The sequence below is a fragment of the Cygnus olor genome, chromosome 20 (genome assembly GCF_009769625.2).
Source record: "Cygnus olor isolate bCygOlo1 chromosome 20, bCygOlo1.pri.v2, whole genome shotgun sequence".
Taxonomy (NCBI): domain Eukaryota; kingdom Metazoa; phylum Chordata; class Aves; order Anseriformes; family Anatidae; genus Cygnus; species Cygnus olor.
The window spans coordinates 4262657-4283146 of NC_049188.1; the positions used below are offsets into that span (position 1 = coordinate 4262657).

Sequence of the window (20490 nt, forward strand, 5' to 3'; positions counted from 1 at the left end):
CCTCAATCCACATGGACTAGCTGTTGAGGCATGCAGATGTATGTGTGCCCTCCATGGGGAAGTACTTGGTTTGGAGGAGACACTGAAAACCAGCTAGTTCACCCCGTAAATGCAGGAGACTGATCTAGCCTTTTTGGTGGATGCACATTGTGCAAAGTATTGTTTTGTTGTGATGTAACGTAGCAAGGGGTTGGAGCTTTATGGGTGGTGGAGGCTCTGTAGCCACAACAGGAGCATTCATAAAGCATGGGACATTGTTACAGGGTTGCTGACTCCTTATGCTGGTTTTCTTAATGTTTTTCTCTCTCCAAAGATTTTAAGGGCAAGCTGGCATACGTCTGTCCTGCATTGTCACTCGTACTCCTTCCATCTCCTGCTGCTTCAAAGTTGATGTTTAATTCTGAATGAATTTCTTGGTGCAATTTAGAGGTACTGACTTGGATAAAAAACTGGTTTTACACTGTAATGAAGATCAGGGCTGCTGTCTTCAGCATTAGCAGTTCTGGATCAGATTTTCAGAGGAGGGCACACAGACAAATGGCAAATGTGCTCTTTATGAACACAGGTATATTTCACACAAGTATTTGGTATTTTACATGCCAGCTTTGTACCTGTAATCAACGTCTTATGGATTTTTTTTTCCCTTAACTTCAACTCTCCCTCCAGGGCTAAGCTTTCTAGGAATGACCGGACCAGTACTGAGTGTGTTGGAAGGCAGGAGACCTGTCTACAGCTGTGTTATCCAGCTGCGCAAAAATGTTTAGGCTCAGGTTCTTCTTTTCAAAAGCTCTATTTCAAGGAGCTTTTATGTTGCTAAAGTGACATCCTAGGTTGTAATTGTGCATGATTTCCACGCTGCATGGATATCAAATGCCAAATTCCATTGAATCAGTCTAATTTAACAAAGACAGATTCCACAGATATTTCTGTATGTTTCCTCTTCCCTCCCTCTGTGAGCACTGGAAACTACTGTCTTCTCGTTGATTGTGATAAGCCTGGGGGAGGGAGCAGCAAAACAGCCGAGTGCTTGTAAAGCAAAACACTTCAAAGGAGTGAACCCCTCTTTTATTTCTGAACGCTCAGTCATGGGCTAACATCTTTCATTTTCATGATGAGGATAATTATGTTTCGGGTCAACCGTGTTTGTTTGATTCAGGCAGAACGTGCCACTAGCAATTGGAGAGGAGCTGGGTGGTGGATATAACGCACAGGGACTTCATGCTAGAGAAATCCTCCTTGAGCCCTTTCCTTGTATGTGCCCATAGACATGCATAGGCACAGAAGTGTGGGTATTGATCAGAGTCTGTGAGACCCAGCTTTATTTCGCATACTGCCTGCTCAACCCTTTCCAAGTCCCCATCTGCGTCTATTATAATCTGTATGAGTGCTGATGGAGAGGGTGGATGCGCTGCACGAATGAATGCAGCATGTGTAACAGGAGTGCTATCGCCTTCTGAGCCCCGCTTTGTTACAGCAGCTGGACGGTGCCTGCTGAATGAGGTGGGACTGGAAGAGGAGAGGGATGGCCTCATGGCTGAGGAAGCTGTATGTTGCTTGGCGGAGCTGGGTTCTTTCACTGTTTCAAAACAGAGTTGCACCCACGGCTCTGTGCTATTTGGCTATTCAGTTTCTAGGCTTTCAGTAATTCCGGCAGGGAGAGGTTTTTTCCCTCAGCCTCTGTAACTTCAATGGCTGCAGAAGGATAAGGCAAAACTTGGTGCGCTTTCCTATAAATTGAAGCGAGTTCAGCCCTCGAGGTAATGCTGTTTGGAAGGTCAACCATGCACACAACAAAGGAAAGAAAGCACAGTTAAATGCACTTGGCTGCAGAACTTGCTGAAGATTAAAGCTGTTGTGCAGACTGAATTGCATTTTCCTCCTAAGGTAAAGATTCCTCTAGGACTGAGCTCCCTCCAGCAGTCTCTGATAATCCACTTTGTGTGGGAGAACTTAAGACTGTTATTGGCAACTGAGTATTTGAAGTGCTCTAAGCACAGAACATATTGGCCCCTGGGGAAGGGTTATGCTATTGGGAGGTACCTAGATAAATTGTCCAATCTGACTCTGCTAGGCAGAACTGATTTTTATAGTCTCTTTTTCAGACTTACTTGGGGGCAGAAAGATTGGAGCTCCTTCCAGTCTTTGTCTGACCGATGCAGCGGAGTGGGAGACCTGGAACTTCTCTTATTCCTGTTCGAGTCTCTGGCTCATATGCTACTTCAAATGGCTGCTGCTGTCTGGCTTCAGAAACACTAGCAATCCTCCAGTTTTATTCATTTCCCAAAATGAATGGGCTGTTATAAAAATCTTCTCCTTTTTTCACAGGAGTCAGGGTAACCTCTATTAATGCCTGAAGCACTCAGTGGGAGTAAGGCATGCGTAAAACATCAATATTGACAACGAGATTACTGTGGCTTGTCATGTCTTCTGATTTGCAGACCCCTGGAAACTTTGTAATGGAAGAGCAGACTCTGCATGGAACTAAACCTTGCCATTATATGCTTGTATGCAGCCCCTGCCATGCCTGCCAGGTAGTCTTTTGTGGATTTCTTAGCAATGGTACATCAGTCTGCAGACCTGAATCAGTTCCTTGACTCTGAACATCCTCATTTCATGGAGACTGGTGCCTACAGCTGAATTCTGCAGCTGGCTTTTCTCTGGATGGCAAGACGAATGACAGCCTTGGATCCCCAAAGCTAGTTACCTAGGGAGAGCTCAGATATGGCTGAGAACAGGAGATGCTTAAACCCAGCTTGATTTTTATCTGAGCTTTCCAGAGGTTTGCGATGGGATTGTCTCCTTTTTAGCTACATCACAGCAGCAAGGAGTAATCTGGTCACAGGACGCTGGGCTAGCTGGTCAACGTGATCCTGATGGGAACCAAAGCGTGTTGAGGGAGGCGTGTATTTGTGAGTAAGAAAGGAATAATGTGGTTATGCAAAACTGGATGGTTCAGGAAGAGATGCCACAGAGAGAGCCTGGCAGCCTTTGAATCTTAGCTTTCTTGGCACGCATGGGGCAACCTGAGCTCCTGGCCTCGGTGGAGTATATAAGTAACGAACCCCTCCTAACGATGGGCTCCAGCACACAACATACGGATTGTCCTTCTGGCAAGGGAGGATGCTGTACTATTGACACAGAGAAAAGGGCACGGTTTGCTTTCATCGAGTCAGAACAGCAACTTTTTCCCAGTGAAAGCCAGTGACCTTCTGATTTTATTGAAATTCCTCTCCATGATTGCAGGGAAACTGATAGCTCCAGTGAAAAATGTTATGAGGAAACTTGGGGAAATCTATCTAGCTATCAAAACACTCCTACTGTTTTCTGTGCCCTAAATGTTGATCTCCGCTAAGTATAACACACAGTGTGCTATCCTTATGGAAACAAAAAGATAATTCAGTGCAGTTGTTTACACAGCATGGAGCTGTAGGGCAAATCACAAGCATCAGAAATGCCAAACTTGTTGAGAGACATCTACAGTATTTATTGGAAATGGGGAGGGCTGATTCATGCCCAAACACATGCAACAGGTGCTGATGAAATAATTGTGCATAGGAAGATATTTATTTTCCCAGAAATACTTCGCTTTCTTCTTGGCTGGTTAAGGCTTGGTGATCTGAGGTTTTGTGTGGCACTCTGCGGCATGTGTTTTTATCGGACGTACTAAAAAAGCATTAAATCTCCATCTTTGTTAGCTCTACAACAGTGTAAGGGGCTTTGTTTGAAGTCTGAGCACTCTGTGCTGAAAGCACAGCACATCGTGCTGGTCGGAGCGCGCTGTGCCACGGGGCCGTGGTTTTCGGGAGCTGTAACCCTGTCCTTCCCTCCAGTGACCGCGTCAGCCAGCAGGTCCCGTGTGTGGCATCGCTGCCTGCTGTAGGTCTGTCCCTAACGGGGCACAGCATCAAGTCAGCTGTGTGCGGAGCCGAACTGTCAAGTGATTAGGCAAGAATGTAGCTGCTTTCATTTTCGAGCTGCATGCTCTTGATTAAACAGGCTACTTGCTGAGTCCCGATCAGTTCAGCCTGGTGGTTCCTGACGTCGTTTAGCTTGTGCTCGCCTGTCCAGTGAAACAAAGCCTCCGAACAACGCGCTGGCTTTTCTTTCGCAAGCCCCTTGGAAGGCCTTCTGGGGACCCCCAGGAGTCCAAGGAGATTGGATCAAAGCCAGCGGCTTGGGCTGGGAAGAAACAGACGTTGCTTTTGGGGATGGGGCTGTCAGCTTGCTGTAGTGCAAATCTTTAAGCATTTACAGTGGGCAAGAGGGTGGGAGCATCCCTTCTGCATCCTTCGGGTGGTGGCCTTAGCAAACAGCGCTGTGCAAATCCAGATGGCCAGATGGGGGAGGAGGAGGCTTGCTGTCTGGTGGCTTCCCGTCCGTAAAATGAGTGCTCTAAGCTAATTCAGTCATGCTAGTCTGGAGTTAAGCTTTGATATGTGAGTATATGGCTCTTCAGGAGCTTCTGTATTTTAGCTTATTTGTTACCGTATGCTGCTCCACCTCCTGCAGTCCCTTTTCTCTTGTGCTGTAGGATTAGAGTCTCTGGGGGAAGAACTGGGCATCCAAATGAGGCTTCTGCTGAGAGGGGGCAGAGGGTTCAGAAAGCTGCTGGGGTGCAGAACACAGCCTCCTCCTTGGCGTCTGCCCACAGAAGCAAAATGCAGCTCAAGCCCCCAGTGCAAGTCCAGTGGCCCTGGGGGAGCCTTCCAGCCTGCTTCGTGCATGCCCTGGGAGGTTGGCCTTTCTTCCTGGGAGGCTGGCCTTTCCTGCCTCTTTGGTGTCCGCGTACCTGAAGCCACGTGTCACTGGTTCTGCTGAGCCAGCAGAGTGGGCAACTCCCTTCCAGCACCTCCTGAGTGTCTAGTTAAGCTCAGAATAGCAATTTCCAGAGTAGCCTCAAATAACACAAGCCACTGAATACATTTCTTTAGTTACCCTGAAACAGCTACAGTAACATCCTGAACCTCTACAGCAAATACCCTTGGATATCTGCTGGCATCAGTGCTTGTGTTCCCTCTGGAGCAGCATGTTGTCAGCTGTGATCAAGACATGAGGTATTGGTCTAGTCCTGGACTGAAACTTTCTAAATTGGTAGCTCACAGGCCATGATCTGCAGATCTTCAATTGTCTGTGAAAGTCTTCCAAGGATTAAATAGGCTGTGAAAGGAGGGTGTCCATTTGGAAATGGCTGGGGAAAGCAGAGCAACTGTGAGACTCTCCTCTCCAAGCAGAGCAGTGGAAGACCAATTCCATGAGGCACTGCAGGGCATTGTGCTAAATAGGTTGGTGATGAGCTTGCATGAGATCCAGCAGCCCCAGCCCTAAATGAGCTGCTGTTTGGATCATTTAGTTTGCTTGGTTGGAATATTCTCTTTGAATAAGCAGTAATATATTCTCTGCCATCCTGAATGCATGCCAGTAAAAGTCCTAAACCTTTCTTGCTAGCATCTGTATATAATATAAAGGGTCATTTATAATCTCTGTAAGCCATGATGGGGCCTTTCGTCACTTGGTCTGAAGCCTGCTTGCGTTCTGGAGGCTGCTCTTGCGGACTTCTGGCTTGCAAAGAGAAATCTCAGGGTAGGTTTGTCTGTCTTTCTCTCGTAGTCACTGTGCTATTACATCTACACTGAGTCCTGAGTTATATATTCCAAATGCATACCATGATTTACTCTGCTCCTGTTCTGTTTCCCCTGCTTCTATGCCAGCGTAGAAACCAAACACCCGTAAGGTGCATTTGTAGGAAAGTGATGCTAGTTATGGGAAGTGAAGGGTAAAGAAATAAGAGAAATCTGCGTTCATGTCAGACCGCGAGTGTCTGTGTGGTTTGGCCATTTCGTTTGGTGGTTCTGCTCAAGGGAAGAGTCTGTGAGTTGCATTTCTCTGTCACTGTTACTGTGCTCCGGTGAGGACCGTGGAAGGCTGTTCCCGGGACCCGAGGGAAGGATGTGTTTTTGTCGTGGGCTGTCAGTCCTGGCCAGCCTAGGTGATGGCTGCAGTGAAGGAACAGAGAGCCTCGGGGAAGGTTCTCACTGCCTTAATTCCCCCATTCCTTCCTTTTCTAACAGGCCCCTGATAGTTCAGCCGAGGAAACGAACCTGGAAATACGGTGTTTTCCCCCATCAGTGTGCAGCCCTCTGTTATGCTCTGAAGGGTGGGAGCAGCCTTTACGCCTCCCTCTGCTGCCCGTGGCTCTGCCATGAGGCTGTCACGAGGTCTGTCTGGTGAGTCTCAGCTCAAGACAAGGCTTCTCCGAAGCAGCAGCGGCAGCACGATCGCCAGATTTGTGTGACCTGTGAGGGATCTTTGTTCCTGAGCAGTTTATTCCAGGGACCAGGTAGAACAAAGGCGCAAGAGACCCCAGCAGTTTTGGGCTGTTTCAAAAAGGAAATCTGCATGCATGCCGGCAGCACCCGCTTAATGAAAAGCCTGGCAGAAACAGCTTTGTTTTTTTCCCAAATGGAACTCGGTGATGGGAGAAGGCCAGAGGGGCACATGTATACAAGCTACAAAACAGCTAAAGCATAGTGTGTATAAATAAATACTTGATTTATTTGGATTTCATTGGCAAGGCAGAAAAATGCTTTTAATGTGTGGAAAGGCCCTGGAGTCCTCGATAGCTGAGCTCTGTTTCAGGAAGCGGTAACTGTGTTCTGAGTTTGTTAGTATCCGTGTCCCTCCTTGCTCTGTTACGCGTTGTCAGTGTGCGAAATGCCGCTTCCTTCTTCCCCTGTGGTTGGACCAGTTCCTTTCCTCGTTGCATGTTAATGAGAAGTTTTGGTTTTCGTAATTTCAGGACATATGCTCCTGTCGTTATCCTGTCAGGTTCTGGGTGTGTGCGATTTGTTTTGCCTGACATGAAATGCTTTTGTCCCAAGGCTTTTGCAGAATGCTTGTGCTGTCCCTCTGACAGCTGTAAGCGCTGTGCTAAAAGCATGTACTTGAGTTAATTGTATAGAGCTGTGGTTTCCTCAGCCCCTCTTGTACTCGCCCCTTCTGGCTGCTGTTCTCCTCCATACTCACACGGCTGTTCCTAGGGCGTGGGGAGTTCTCAGCCAGCAGTGCCCCTCTGAACAAATCCTGTGGGTAGGGCTCGGAGAGATGAAATGAGGGCCAATTGCACCACATGCTCAAAAGGAAAACCAACAGCAACAATAACTTATTTTGAGTTACTGCATTTCCAATCTCATCTTCCTGTCTTCGTGTGTCTCCTGGTTTTGCCCCCTAAACCTTGTGCCGAGCCTGTTCAAGTATCTGCTGTCGTCCTGCGAGCCAAGGCTTCGTTCATCTGATTTTTGGACTAATCATGAAGTAACGCTGCCCGCTGGCTCCTTGCTGTAGATGTTAGCAGAGACACCTCTGCTAGTCCAGGGTTTGTACCCTCAGTGCAGCAGCTGTTATGTTCCATCTGTACCGCGAGCAATCTGGTGGCCTAAGCACTTCTCACTCCTTAAATGTTCGATATGATGTCTGGGGTGGGGAGAAGGTATTGCTCTAGTTGCCTTGCCATACTGCAGTGAAATCTTTGGTCCCCTACTGCACGTGGCAACGAATCCTTAATGCAACTTTCTGCTTAGGGTTTTAGGGACTGCTCCTAAACCTACCACAGACCCTCAACAAAGCTTAGAGAAGCGTCTCTCCACGGCCTCACTGCACAAGCCTGAGAAGCTCCTGAGAAGCAGAGGACTGCAAGTGGATTTTCAGTGAGCAGGAGCAGTACCAGCAGGAAAAGCAGCGTGGCTGTGCCCTGGTGCTGCTGCTGGGCCTGATGGTGTTGAGTAGAAGCCCCCCTTGGTCCGTGTGCCCCCGCTCGCCCGTCTGCCTGCAGCCGAGGTGTGGGTGAGCAGCCCCGGCCGGCCCATTGTGGCGCGCCGTGCTCGGCTGCTGGCAGGCCTGCCTCCTATTCATGGGGACGGAGCGGGGAGCCTCCAGCAGAGAGGGGGGGAGGGATCCAAAAAGGAGGGGGGGAAATGCAACAAATAGGGCAAATAGTAGAAAAATTGGACCACCGCTGCGTAGGTGGGATGGGGAAGAAGGGAACGTGCCTATTGCCACTGTGCGACCACAGGTGGCCTCTCAAAGCTGCTACCTCTGCAGTTACAGAGGCAAAAGTATGATCCAGAATTTGGCGAGCATGAATGATGTTTACAAGGAGAAAATACAAGCGCCCTGATCCTCCCCTGCACTCCCCAAGCACAACATTTGAACCTCAAAACATCTTTTTAAGGGAAGGTGGAAGGATTCAATAGGTGCCGATTCCCAGGGCTGGCACTGCAGTTGCTGCCTTCTCCTATGCTTTGTGGTGGAGTTCTTGCACTTATTTTCTTCCCTTATGGGACAAGACAATACTCCAGTCCCTCCCTCCCCTGTACTTTGTCTTGCCTGTTTTTAGACTGTAACCTCTCCAGTGCAGCCCATTTGTTCGAGCCCTGCTGACAGTGAACCCCACCACACCAAGCAGCAGAATTTTCCAGCTCAGATGTTGCTCGGAGTGCTAGGAGGCTGGGGAGTGATACCATAATGAGCGGGATGAAATTAAGACCAATACAATGGGAGCTGACTATCAGGAGATTTGGAAGACTTTTTTCCCTTTTTCCCCTCTAAAATCCTATTGTTTATGATAAATTACAGAACTAAATTATGTACTGTAAAACCCTGGCCTCTAAGGACCAAGCAAGAGGCATTACTGGATCTCTTGTGGTTCAGGTTGGCAGAAGCAGGGAATCTTTCTGCAGCTATGGGGAGGAGGAGGTGGGGTGGGAAATGAAGACTGCAAGTTGGGCTCGCTATGGCTGGCAGAAGCAGCAACCCCACCCCCAAGTTACTTTGTTTTTACTGCAGTCATAGAATCGTAGAATATCCAGAGCTGGAAGGGACCCACAAGGATCTTCAAGTCCATTTCCTGGCTCTGCACAGGACTACCTAAAAATTAAACCATATGTCTGAGAGCGTTGTCCAACTGCTTCTTGAGTTCTGACGGGCACGGTGCTGTGACCGCTTACCTGAAGAACCTGTCCCAGTGCCCGACCACCTCTGGGTGCAGAACCTTTCCCTAACACCCAGCCTGACCCTCCCCTGCCCCAGCTCATCCAAAAAACTTAGGATCTGACTTCTTCATCCAGATCATTTAGCCCAGTGGAACCCCACTAGTGACTGGCCACAAGTCTGATGTCATCCCATTTACTGTAACCCTTCGGGCCTGGCCCATCAGCTAATTGTTCACCCATCGTGTTATGAACTTGTCAAGCTGAGTGCTGGACACTTTGTCCAGAAGGATACTGTGAGAGATAGTATTGAAAACTTTGCTCTAATAAAAAGGAAATCACATCTACTGGCTTCTCTTAGCCTACCGAATGGGTAATCTTGTTGTAAAAGGAAATTAAGTTCGGTAAGCAGTCTCATATATGTTGGTTTAGCTTGCTGTCTTACTGGAGCTAATATCGTCCTTTCTTTCCACAGGCATTGGTGTCACTATACGGTCACACGGACAGTTTCCTGCCAAGTGCAGAATGGTTCAGAAACGGTGATCCAGCGAGTTTATCAGAGTTGCCGGTGGCCTGGACCTTGTGCCAACTTAGTGAGGTAAAAATCTTCATGTCTCACGTTGCCTGTACACACTTTCCTGCACTTCTCGTTAAATTGCCTAGCTTTTAAGTACTGCACAGTGAGCTCTATAGGTCAGACCATCTTCTGCATCATCGATGGTAGAACTAAGGAATGCCCATTTTATGCACGTGAGTGCAGTATTAGAGGCAAGCTACGTGAAACAGTTTAACTTACATTGTAATGCAAGCTTGTGCATCCACATGCAGGAGGCTGCTGTTAGACACAAAGCAAAATAAAGTCTGTAAGAGAGCAGTGTGACTGAACAGGGTTAGTGGGGATGCTGGCCCGATAGCACTGGTTGGTATCAAGTCCTTGTATCTGGGAAGTCCTTGCATCTGGGTCTTTAAGGGGGATGTTGATTACATATACTGGAAAGCTCTGCTCAAAGTCCTTGCAGACAGTGCTGGACAAAGGCAGCATCGTCTCAGAGTGGAATTCCCATCCAGCACCTCTTACTCCTGTGTCTCAATATTCTTTAGAGACATACATGAAAGCATGATGTCATCTCTCCCTAGATGAGAAACAAAGGTTAGAGACAGTGGCTTGTCAACTTCCATGCAGTCTGCTGTTGGCCTACTTTGGTCTTTCAATCCTTTACAGTCTTAGGATCCATATTTAAAAAAAAAAAAAAAAAAAAGTGCAATAGCTATCCTGAACAGCTACCTTCCTGCGTACAGTGTCTGTGGTGTTGAGTCCTGCCTTCTCTGAAAGGTATCCTCAGAGCAGAATAATGTTACCCACCTATCCGGGAGCTGGCACAGAGAAGTCATTGTCCTCTAAATGTACACCTTGCTTCTGTAAGAATTTCCCATATAGACAAACCTATAATCTAGTCATTTTGTGACTGTTGTGTCCAATTCAGCCACAGCATGAGGTCCTCTTAGTCGACAACCTAGCCAGCACATGGCTGAACTACCAACATAAATACCCAGAGATCCATCTTCTTGGGCTATGTGCCTCCTGCATGCACTGATCTGCTCCTGAGACTCTCTTCATCTGGAATTCACATTTTCCATGTGGCAGTTACCACAGTTGGTTATCTAGTTTCTATTTGGCCACTGGTCAGTCTGAGTTTTTTCACTTGTAATATATCTGCTTTGGTGTCTCTTTGGTCTTGTTTTATGCAAGGCTGTGGTTGAAACACTTAATATTTTACACTGCCATGGCCAAACTTCTGTTGAAGCTTTTTAATTTCCCAGACGTTTTACACACATAATTGTCATTAGAAACTTGTGAGCTTTCACCTTGTCTCCCAAACTTGCCAAAAATCTTGCATATTTTTCCTTGTTAATATAACTGCAGTTTCACGAGTACTAAACAATTGATCATATTACTGGTAAAAATCCTTTTTGCGGGCTCCTGCAGTTACTCTTATACATTGTTTCTTACGTTATTAACCCAGAGACTTTAGGAGTTGTCTGCCATTGTGACATTGTTATTCACAAAATGTTTTCAGTTTGAAATGTATCTTGGTTCGTTTGCTTGACAAGTCCAATTGTTTGGAAACAATGCAGAATGGCAGCAGACTTCTCAATTTTTCTTTCTATGTGAAAAATAACATAAAGAAGCTGAAGTTATTAATATTCAAGTTCTTAGCTGATGAAACCTTAGCTGATGGGAGCTGCATTTCTGGAAGATGATCATCAAGAAGAAACCTTCCAGAAGAGATGGGAAGACGCTAATGCTCTGCTCCCTTTACAAGTGGGAGGACACAGAGCCAATGGCACCCTTCTAAGGGCATGAGTATGTAATTTGTCCTAATTATGCATCATGTGACACAAAATAGAGAGAGACCCTGGACCTCTCATTCCCAAGAACCTCCAGAAAGCTGCTGGCAAATGCTGGAGCCCACCCAGTTATCAACAAAGGTGAAGCTGGAGCAACACATGCCAGCTTCTTATTGTTTACTGTGCTCTCACTGTAAGAGAGAGCAAGCCCCAGGAACAAATGGCAATGAAGTCAAAGCCACAGGCATCCCGAGAGTTTAGTGCGTTGTCAAATAAATTATCCTAATCCTAGACATCTTTTATAGGTGGTTGCTTCTTTTTGGCAGTACATCTGACTTCTGATAGCAGAATGAAAAACAGCCACCGAAACTGATGGATGTTGTGGTGTGCAACTTGTGCATGCATATTTTTGGTCGAAGTCTTACTTCCTGGGCCTGTGTTGTTGCCTGTTTGTGTCACACTGCCAGCACCTAGGGATGTGAGAATAACTGGCTTTCTCTAGTCTCAGTTTCAAGCTGAAATTAGTTTAACAGCTACGCTTCTCACAACCTTCAATAAAATGAATGCTGTGTCTTTAAAAAACACCCTCCTCTCCTGTTTCAGGTGAAACCTATCTCCTGTTTTCAAATGAAAACTTGTAAGGATAGCAATGAGAAATTCTCTGACGTTGCCGGACAGTTGAGTCCCTCTTCTATTCAGCACCACACTTGTTAGTGGAGTTCCCTTAACAGTGGAAAAGTTCTATGTGGTTTCCTTCTTTTTCCATGGAGAAACGGGCTTTGAAGAGACAGGCAAGCTTATACCAGCCTCCAAGCTGCAGGACTTCCTAGGAGAGGTCTCTGAAAGCTCACATTGAAGATGAACAGAATACTCATCAGAGCAGAAAATGAAACTCAGGTGCCCTATGTCAGTTTCTGCAGTAACTATTGGGCTTGAGAGTCATTCTATACTTATTTTTTCAAAACAAAAAACTGTCCCGAATCCCAGAAGCTACCTTCACATGTCTGAAGGCTTTGGGTGACACTGCCGCCCTTCTAAAAGTAGTCTTTTTTCATTTTTTTTCTTTCCTTTGATGAGCCTGTTGTGCAGGGCAAAAGTATCTGTGAGTACTGGCACTGCAGTCAGGGCAAATACTGCCTCTTTTTGTGTTTCAAACCAACTCTTCCCCCAAAAGAGAATGAGAGAAGTGGCATAAGAGTCATGGGCTGTCCACTTAGCCACCATGTGCCTTTAGCCTCTAATGGCAAAGGTCACCTGTGCTCATGTTTCGTCTAATTCCAGAATGCTTCAATTCCTGGTACCAAGGATAGTCTCAGATACGTTCGGCAGAGGAAAGCAGTAAATGGTGTCAAATGTGATAGCGTCCTATCCTCACACTTCCCAAAACTCAGGAGGAAACCTGCACATGCTTCACTCGTAGGGAACCAAAGAATGTGTTGTGTCACTAAACCTATTGCCTTCTGTAGCTCGCCAGTCCTCAAGTTTGTTCCTGTAATATGAAGGAACTTCTCTACTGTATCTACAGTTCTCAGTGCTGGCATAAACTTGCCTGTATCTGCACTAAAAGACAGCTCCAGCAAGAGTACTTTACCCAGCCAATGCTTTGTTCCTATCAAATAGCTTGTTTCCTCCTTTCCTACTCTGTATCAGCACCTCTGTGGCTTCAGCTTTCTGCAAGTCTGGTCTTTGGGGTGTGTCAGGCTTACTCAAAGTCTGTCCATGGCTAGAAGTGATCTCGCGCTCTATAATCCCTGTGGTCGCTCAGGTACTATAAAGATAAGTTTCCCTTTTGCCTGAAGGACAGACTTAAAGACCTTCTGGCCCTTCTCCTTTTCTTCTATCAGCAAGATTTCTGGTGCCTGTGCTTGAAGTGGATGCACAGGCAGATTCATATGGTGTTATGCTTGATTGTAAGCACAGCAAAACATCAGTAAGCTATTGGCATTATTTTGGCTTTATAGTATTTTTCCCAGCTGTGACTTGAAATAAACTGTTTTCATCTCCTTGTTTGCAGGGAGTCAACCGTATCTGGGAGAGCCTTCATTCTGCCAGCACCCGTTATCAGGCTGCTCACTAGCAAGAGGGACGCCAGCCAAAAAAAAGGCATCTCTCAACCGTGTGGTGACAGCTGAGAGGGGCTCTCTGTTAGAGAGACGCTGCTTACAAGCAGACGTCAGCGTGGCCAGGCACGGATTTACTCAATTTCCTGTCTCCCATTCATTCATGCTATGTTTCTTTTCCTTACTGCACAAACTGCCGCTGAGGGTCAGGCATTTGACAGGGGAGTATCTGTGAGATCCCTAGCCCAGCAGCTTTGGTTGCGCGATGTCCTCGCTGTCTGTTCACTTGCTCTTGGGAAGCTGGCAGCTGTGCTTCTTTTGCAGGAGTGTCGTCATCTTGGCTGGGATGGGATGAGCTGCTCTCTTCTTGCCCTCCACCCCAGACTCTTTATTTAGCTTGGGTGCTGAGTTGCTCTGGAGCGGTCTTGGCTGGAGGCTTTCCTTCAGCAGATCTGCTCTTGAACTCTCTCCATTTGTGTTGTGAAGGCTTCAGCTTCTGCATGCCATAGGATATGCCTTTGCTTTGTCACACTACGAAGTGAACAGGCAGCTTTCCAGCAGTCTGGCTGAAGCTCCTAAGGTACTTAGAAAAGTTGCATGCTATTTATCTGTCTGAAGGAAGGGATAAAGTCTCTTGCTTGGTGTTTCAATGGCAATCTAATCTCTGGGAGTCTGCCTTCATGGTTGCACCCAGCAGACAATGAGCCCAGGCACCTAAATGGTAACCCTTCTTCTGAGCAGTCATTCTGTTGCAGCACCTGTAGGCTAACGCACGATCCTACCATACTTGGGACTCAACCCTCCTTGAGGTTCATGGAGAAGGGTGGTCTCATAGACTAGGCAAGGATTTAAGACGTGTTTAGTTACAGAGGTTTTGTGACTTCCTGTGCCTTCCGTCAAGTGATGCTACCTCTCCTGATAGATGAGAACAATATTAGCAGTCAGTGTTTGCTTTGCCTTACTATAGCTTATGACTTTGAGATCAAGACAGCTTCTTGCTGTACCCTGATAGGGCAAAATGAGCCCAATTTTGATTAGAGCCTGTGTGTGTGACTATTGTGGACAGTAAAATAGTATCTCTGGAGTTAAGAGAATGTGAGAACAGCCTGACAGCTCATGCACTGCCTTTGGAAGGCAAACATTTTCCTCTTCAAACTGTTGTTGCTATGAAAATCCATATATCAAATCTAGAAGCCTGCTTCTTCAGATTATGGTAGGGTATTCCGACTCCTCTCCTACTTGATTCATTCTAGAAGAATGAGTGTTCCCCGTGAGGCTGCATGAGACTTTTATCTTTCTATTTTTTGCTGTGCTTAGTGGTCATATAGCTCTGTTTCAATCTAGCCTTTGAGTATCCGTTCTCTGTAGCACTGTCTGGCTTCAGGGAATCTGGGTGTCCTCCTGGAAACCCATAGCTGGCTTGTACAGGGATGGTTTTACCTGGCCCCCATGCTTCAGCAAGAGCCATTGAAACCCCAAACATAAAGTTGCTCACCTGTCGTCTTTGAACATTGCTCAGAGATGGGGAGAGGTGGAAGGGGAGAGTATTCTTGCTGTACAGAAAGTCTCCATGAGCTGCAGTGCCTTGCTGACTGCCAGCCATTGCATCTTTTTCACCCCTCGGCATTCTAACTGGTTTGGCTTATCATACATATGTGCTTTTGATGGTATTTTTTGATGATAAGCAGGCTATATGTCTTGCCTGGATCATTCTTGCTGTTCAGTATTTTTGGATGTAGTTTTTTTTTTAAAAACTTTTATTTAAACTGAGCACATTTCTGCTCCTTGGGGTATTTTACAAGCTAGTTTGCCAAATAACAAAGAAGGAATTCTGCAGGATCATCCATTTCAGTCTGCTCTGCTTTTGAAGACTCTATTGCTACAGGGTCAGTGCTTTGCCTAACTTGGGATGGGAGGTGTATACATGCCAATTTTCTGTGTTTTAGGCTGTTGATAAGTTGTGCAAACCAGATAAGAGCAAACTGAAAATAAGTTCCCTTCCTCCATTTTGGCAAAGGCAGGGCATGTGCAATGACCTCCAACAGTCCTGCAGCTGCAGGTTGTGGTTTTTGTCTGGTGTCTGAAGGAACGTATTGAAACTCCCCTGGTTATGTTCTTACCTGGGGATCCACAGGCTTTGTGCTGGGGAAGCTGGCAGAGCCAGGGCTGCAGGGAACAAAAAATTCAGAGGATAGTAGTCTCTGCCATGCTTGTAAGCACCAACATGATGATAAAGGCACTCCCTGCCCCTGTGTCTGCTGTGGCTCTGGTTTGGGGTGAAGGTATCCTGTTGGTAATCCATAGAGAAGCTACCTGGTGTAATCAGTGTCTGGTAAGCTTTAGGGGATAGTTATGATGCTCTGCCTGGAGTGGGGATGGTGTTGGGAATCGGATGTGTTCTTATCAGCTTCTTGAGGAAATGATTTTCTTGGATGTGTTTCTGGGATATACCCACAGGATACTCTTTTCTATGTCAACACTTGCCCAACCCTTTCCAACCTCCCATCTCTCCAGGGCAGCCAAGCATTTCAAGATATGAGCGTGCAACCTGACAAATTGGAAGTGTTACTTCAGAACATGCTGATTTTCCACAAGGCATTTTAGTTTTTTTGGCATGTCTGTAAATCAGGCCATGTGCCCCAAATATTAGGAGAACTACCAAAAGTTTTTTGTTCTGATCTTTTAATGTAGAGTTAGCACTTGTTTTTAACTCAGAATGATTTTCCTTGCTCAAAAGACAATAGCTACATAACCACGGACAGGGTTGAATCTACTGGGTTGATACCTCATTGCCATGGGAATAGTTGCAGGGGAGGCTGGATGCTTGGATTCCTGGCTTTCCCGATCCTTTCTGATCTAGTAACAGTGGTGGCTGCTGGCTGAGATTTCTGGGTTCCTCTTCGCATGCTGCCCTGATCCCTCGGATTTGGCTGTGAGCCTCAGCAAGAGTGCTGGTAAGTGATGTGTTTCTTGCAGTGGAGCTGCAGGTCTTGGTAGCTCGCTTCTCTGTGCTTAGAGGTCTTCTGCTGAACAGGACTGCACGTGCTGAGTTTGCCCTTCAGCTCCGTGGGAACAAAAGAAGTGCAGGTCGTAGCTCGTCCTAATCTCCTCTCTTACCGTGGTTTTGCAGTATTTCTACGCCAGTGTTTGTGGCCTAGGTGGCATACAAGGGAAAGGCTTTGCTCTTCCCCTACCAAGCCCCTTTTCATACCCATTATGTTTTCCACACATTTTTGTTCTGAGTCTTATCTTTCACAGGTACCTTCTTTTCTTTTTGCATGGCTTTTCCTCTCTGAGTGCAAGAGCAATATGAATGTGAAAGGAATACTTTGGTTATCAGAAGCACTGGTTGTGCTTTGTTAGAGGAGTTTTCTTTACTCCCCTCCTAAAACAGCAGCCAGAAATATGCATGGTGTGATGCGGTGAGATTATGTCATAGCAGACCTTGGTGCCATGTCACAAAACGATGCTCTGAAGAAGAGGGCAACTTCAAAGCAAATTGGAGGTAGCAAGCTGGGACTCCTTCACATGCCTGACTTGCACAACGCTGAACAGAGCTGCAAACGGCAGGACTCTTCCAGGAAATTCAGGGTGGGTGGTAGGCCGTGATGGTTGAGCTCTAAGTTTGTCATGCCCTGAGAAGTCCTCTCTCGTTTGAGGATTAAAACTACAGCTACTTCCCCATCACAGAACTGCTGCCAAGATTCCAGTCTGGCTCAAGCTACTCTCCACACTTCATAATGAAGTTTGAGAGAGCTTTAACATCTTGGTGTTGGCAGAAACATGGTTTTAAAATCACGGTGTGGTTGGAGACTGGCTGGCTCCAGACACTGGTAACAGGGCTGGAGACTTTCATCTCAAGGTCAAATCCAACTGTGGTGTTAGTGACAAAGTCATGAACTTCTGACTGATGGTTTGGGGCTTAAGTGTGGAAAGATGTCTCAAGTCCAACTCCAAGACTGGGAGTTGGCAGTCTTGGGTTCAGTTTCTAAAGTTTGCCAGAGCTGTTCTGAGAGATGCTTAGAAAGAGATTTCAAGCCTCTGTGACTTAGGTCCTTCTGTTTTAAAAGCAAAACCCAAACAAAAGCAAAACACACCACCTACACCAACACAGTGCCAAGTCCTCAGGGTTGCTTGTGGCTGCAGACTCCTGAATGCCATTGAATGCGGAGATGGGAAGTGCTAGGTGGAATGAGCTGGCTCTGTCCAGCCCTTATTAGACAAGTGCCTGGATCACAGTTGCTGGAATTAGCAGTAACTGGTGTGCTTTTTGGCAACTCAGAGGGTGAAGACATAACGTTCAGCATTGCTCTCTCATCCCTGGGCATTCTGTTCCAAGCACAGGCGGCTGCATGCTCAGGAAGAAGCTTGTGCAGATCCTCTTATCCAGTGGCTATGGGAGAAGTTGGTTTCTGTGTTTGGCAGCTGGCATAAATAATCAGCCACAGCTTCCTGAGAAATGAGTTCCCCAAATCCTGTTACCCACGAGTGAGATGCTGCCTGTTTTCCAAGCCATACATGGGCAGCCTCTCCTGGTAAGTGCATGTTACTGCTCTTCAGATTAACGGCACTACTGTCACTGCTGTGCTGTCCCGGATGTACATGTGCCTGCTGCGCTTCACAGAGCGGTTTAGATTAGGTTCATGAGACATCTAGCCCTGTCTTGCCCTTTTGCACAGCTGGGCTAGGGCAGAGCTGTAGGCAGGGCAGGCTGTGACTGTGCTCTGTCTCCTGGAGGCTCTTGGTGCTGCTTGAGGATGCTCTTCCCTGTGGAGACCTGGAGGCTCGGGGTTTGCATCTGCCCAGCCTTGAGAGAGAAGCAGAAAGCTGCAGTCTGCAGCACTGTAATCCCAATGCTTCAGCCTCTCCCTGTGCCTGCCAAATTCCTTTGGCTGTTAAGTACGAGTAGGAATTTTGAGGGGAACTTGTAGAGTACAACTTCTGTGTTTTCTTTCAACTACATGAATAGCAGCAGTGGTTTGTCTGGCCGTATGCAGGAAAAACTCCGATTTGTCAGCTTTGAAGGGCCAGTGTTTTAAAACAAAAGCTGGATCTTATGCAACTGTCAGTCTTGCACTGATTTCAGAAGGCAAGGCTGGTGCCTCGCAGAGATCTGCTCGTGTCTGCAGACAGCCTTCTGGTTTCCAGTGGGGCGTGGCGGTTCTTGTGCTGTAAATGGAACCTTGAGGATGCTGTGTGCTGTCCACAGAGCAGAAGGTGTCCTGCACAACCTCGGCTGTGCTGAGGAAGAGTGTGACCCTATTTCAGATAGGGAAAACAGGCATGGGTTAGCTAACCGGGAAAAGGCTGCATGCAGATCGCTGGTGTAGTGTTGTGGCATGATGTGGCATGCAGGTGTGTTAGTAGGCCCCAGGTCTACGTGGCAAGGGTGGGAGAAAGGAAGACATTTGACAGAGATTTATGCAATTTTTGTGGAAATAATGTCTTGGAAACTCTGAGTACTTAGCAAAGAAAGGTTAAACGTCATAAAATCCACGTGGAGGTGGAACAAGGGAAACGAGTCATATCTCTGCTACTTGAAGCAACTTGGTAGTGATGAGAGCACCTTAAATCATACTGGTGCTACTTAGAGGAAAGGTGTGGGGAAGAGCCAAGAGTATGAGGGCTTAAGGAGAAAAATAAAGGTTGGAGAATCAGATCCACGCTGTGGTAAACACTTTTTCTGTTATTTTAAGTGTCTTTTTTTCTTCCCTGCAGCTGGGGTTGACTGGGTGCTCTGAGGATGTTTCTAGGAAGGAAGATGTGCTGTGACTTGGTAGAAAGGTGCATCCTACTGACTGCTTGTTTGTGTTAGTTACAGGACTCTTATCAGGCCCACGTACAAAATGTCCTACCGAACTGTGACCACGCTGGAGTGGAGGTGCTGTCCTGGCTTCACGGGGAGCAACTGTGAAGAGGGTAAGTCATCCAGCAGTGCATCTGCTCTTACAGAGCCCAAAGGGGCACGTGTGGATGGACGATCTGGGTTGAGATGGGTTTATTCATTTGCTTCATGCCTCTCAAACACAGGAGCAAATTGCCTATTCTCTTCACTCCTCATCATATCTGAGGGCTTGCACACAAGGTCCAAAGGGTGATCTTGGAAAACAGTCCATGCTAAATGTTTGCGAAAAATCCTGAACAGGAGGAAGAGCAATAAAGAAATGGATACTCAGAGGTGCCCTCCTTATAGATGTGTTCGTATTTGGGGTCCCCATTGTATGGTCCTTCAGGAAATGTGCCTTCACCATGTCAGTGTTGTATCTTTTCCACATCCCACTGTCATCACCATTAGTTGCTGTAGCTGATGAGAGCTGGTCCTTGAATGGCTGCCTGTAAGATTTATGCTCGTAAGGTCCAGACACAATATGTGTTTCCAGAGGACTGAATTAAATGAGGCACCTCCTTCTTCTCACCCTCCCCCTGTTTTACTGCTGCAACATTCAGGTTGCACAGTGCATATAAAATAAAACACAGTTTTGAGTTTGGTGCCCGTTCCTTCACATAGAAGAAAACAGGGCTCTTTCTAGAGCTAGAAAGGAAAATCTTTTCCCTCTTTCATCATGATGCATAAAAAGAGCATGATTTTATATTTTCCTTCCTGCTGTTCTCTGCTTTAGCTGTTGCTTCTGGGGCTTAGAAACAAGGTCCGCTTCTCCACCAAAATTCATTTGTAGGCACAAAGCATCAGCTGAATCTCTGCTCATGGTTTATGGATGGGAGAGAAATAGGCTTGAGGTTTTCTGCTCGTTTGCATTAGGTCCCTGCAGCCGGCCTCTGCTGGCTGGCGAGGGGTCACCGGGAGCACCGAACATTTCTAAGACTGCAGTTTGTAGCTACAGCTTATTTTCATTGTGCTCAACACACAATTCAGGCAAATCTCCAAGTAGGAAGTTGTCTTGTTACAGTCGCAAAGATGGTTACAGACAGCAGCTCCCTTCAGGCTGTTGAGGAAACAATAGCTTCCCAGAAGCTCAAGAGAAGTTGAAGGTGTGGCAGAGCTGCCCTAAATTGAAGTGTGCAGGAGAGAGCTTTGCGTTTTAACTGAAATTCAGCATTTCGCACCGCTGAAAGAAGTGAGCTTGGGAAAGAAGTCC

General features: G+C 46.7%; 1 protein-coding gene across 7 annotated transcripts in view; it reads left to right on the forward strand.

Moving 5' to 3' along the window:
• Positions 1-20490, forward strand: part of COL26A1 (collagen type XXVI alpha 1 chain) — a 187970-nt gene that overhangs the window by 27452 nt on the left and 140028 nt on the right. For 5 of the 7 annotated variants that reach the window (XM_040532123.1, XM_040532124.1, XM_040532119.1 and 2 more), the window contains 2 exons: positions 9460-9582; positions 19209-19312. In XM_040532123.1, coding sequence (XP_040388057.1) covers positions 9460-9582; positions 19209-19312 — 227 coding nt within the window. Of the gene's footprint in view, positions 1-9459; positions 9583-17852; positions 17929-19208; positions 19313-20490 lie in introns of those variants that run through there. The other 2 variants (XM_040532120.1, XM_040532125.1) reach the window with 2 other exon arrangements.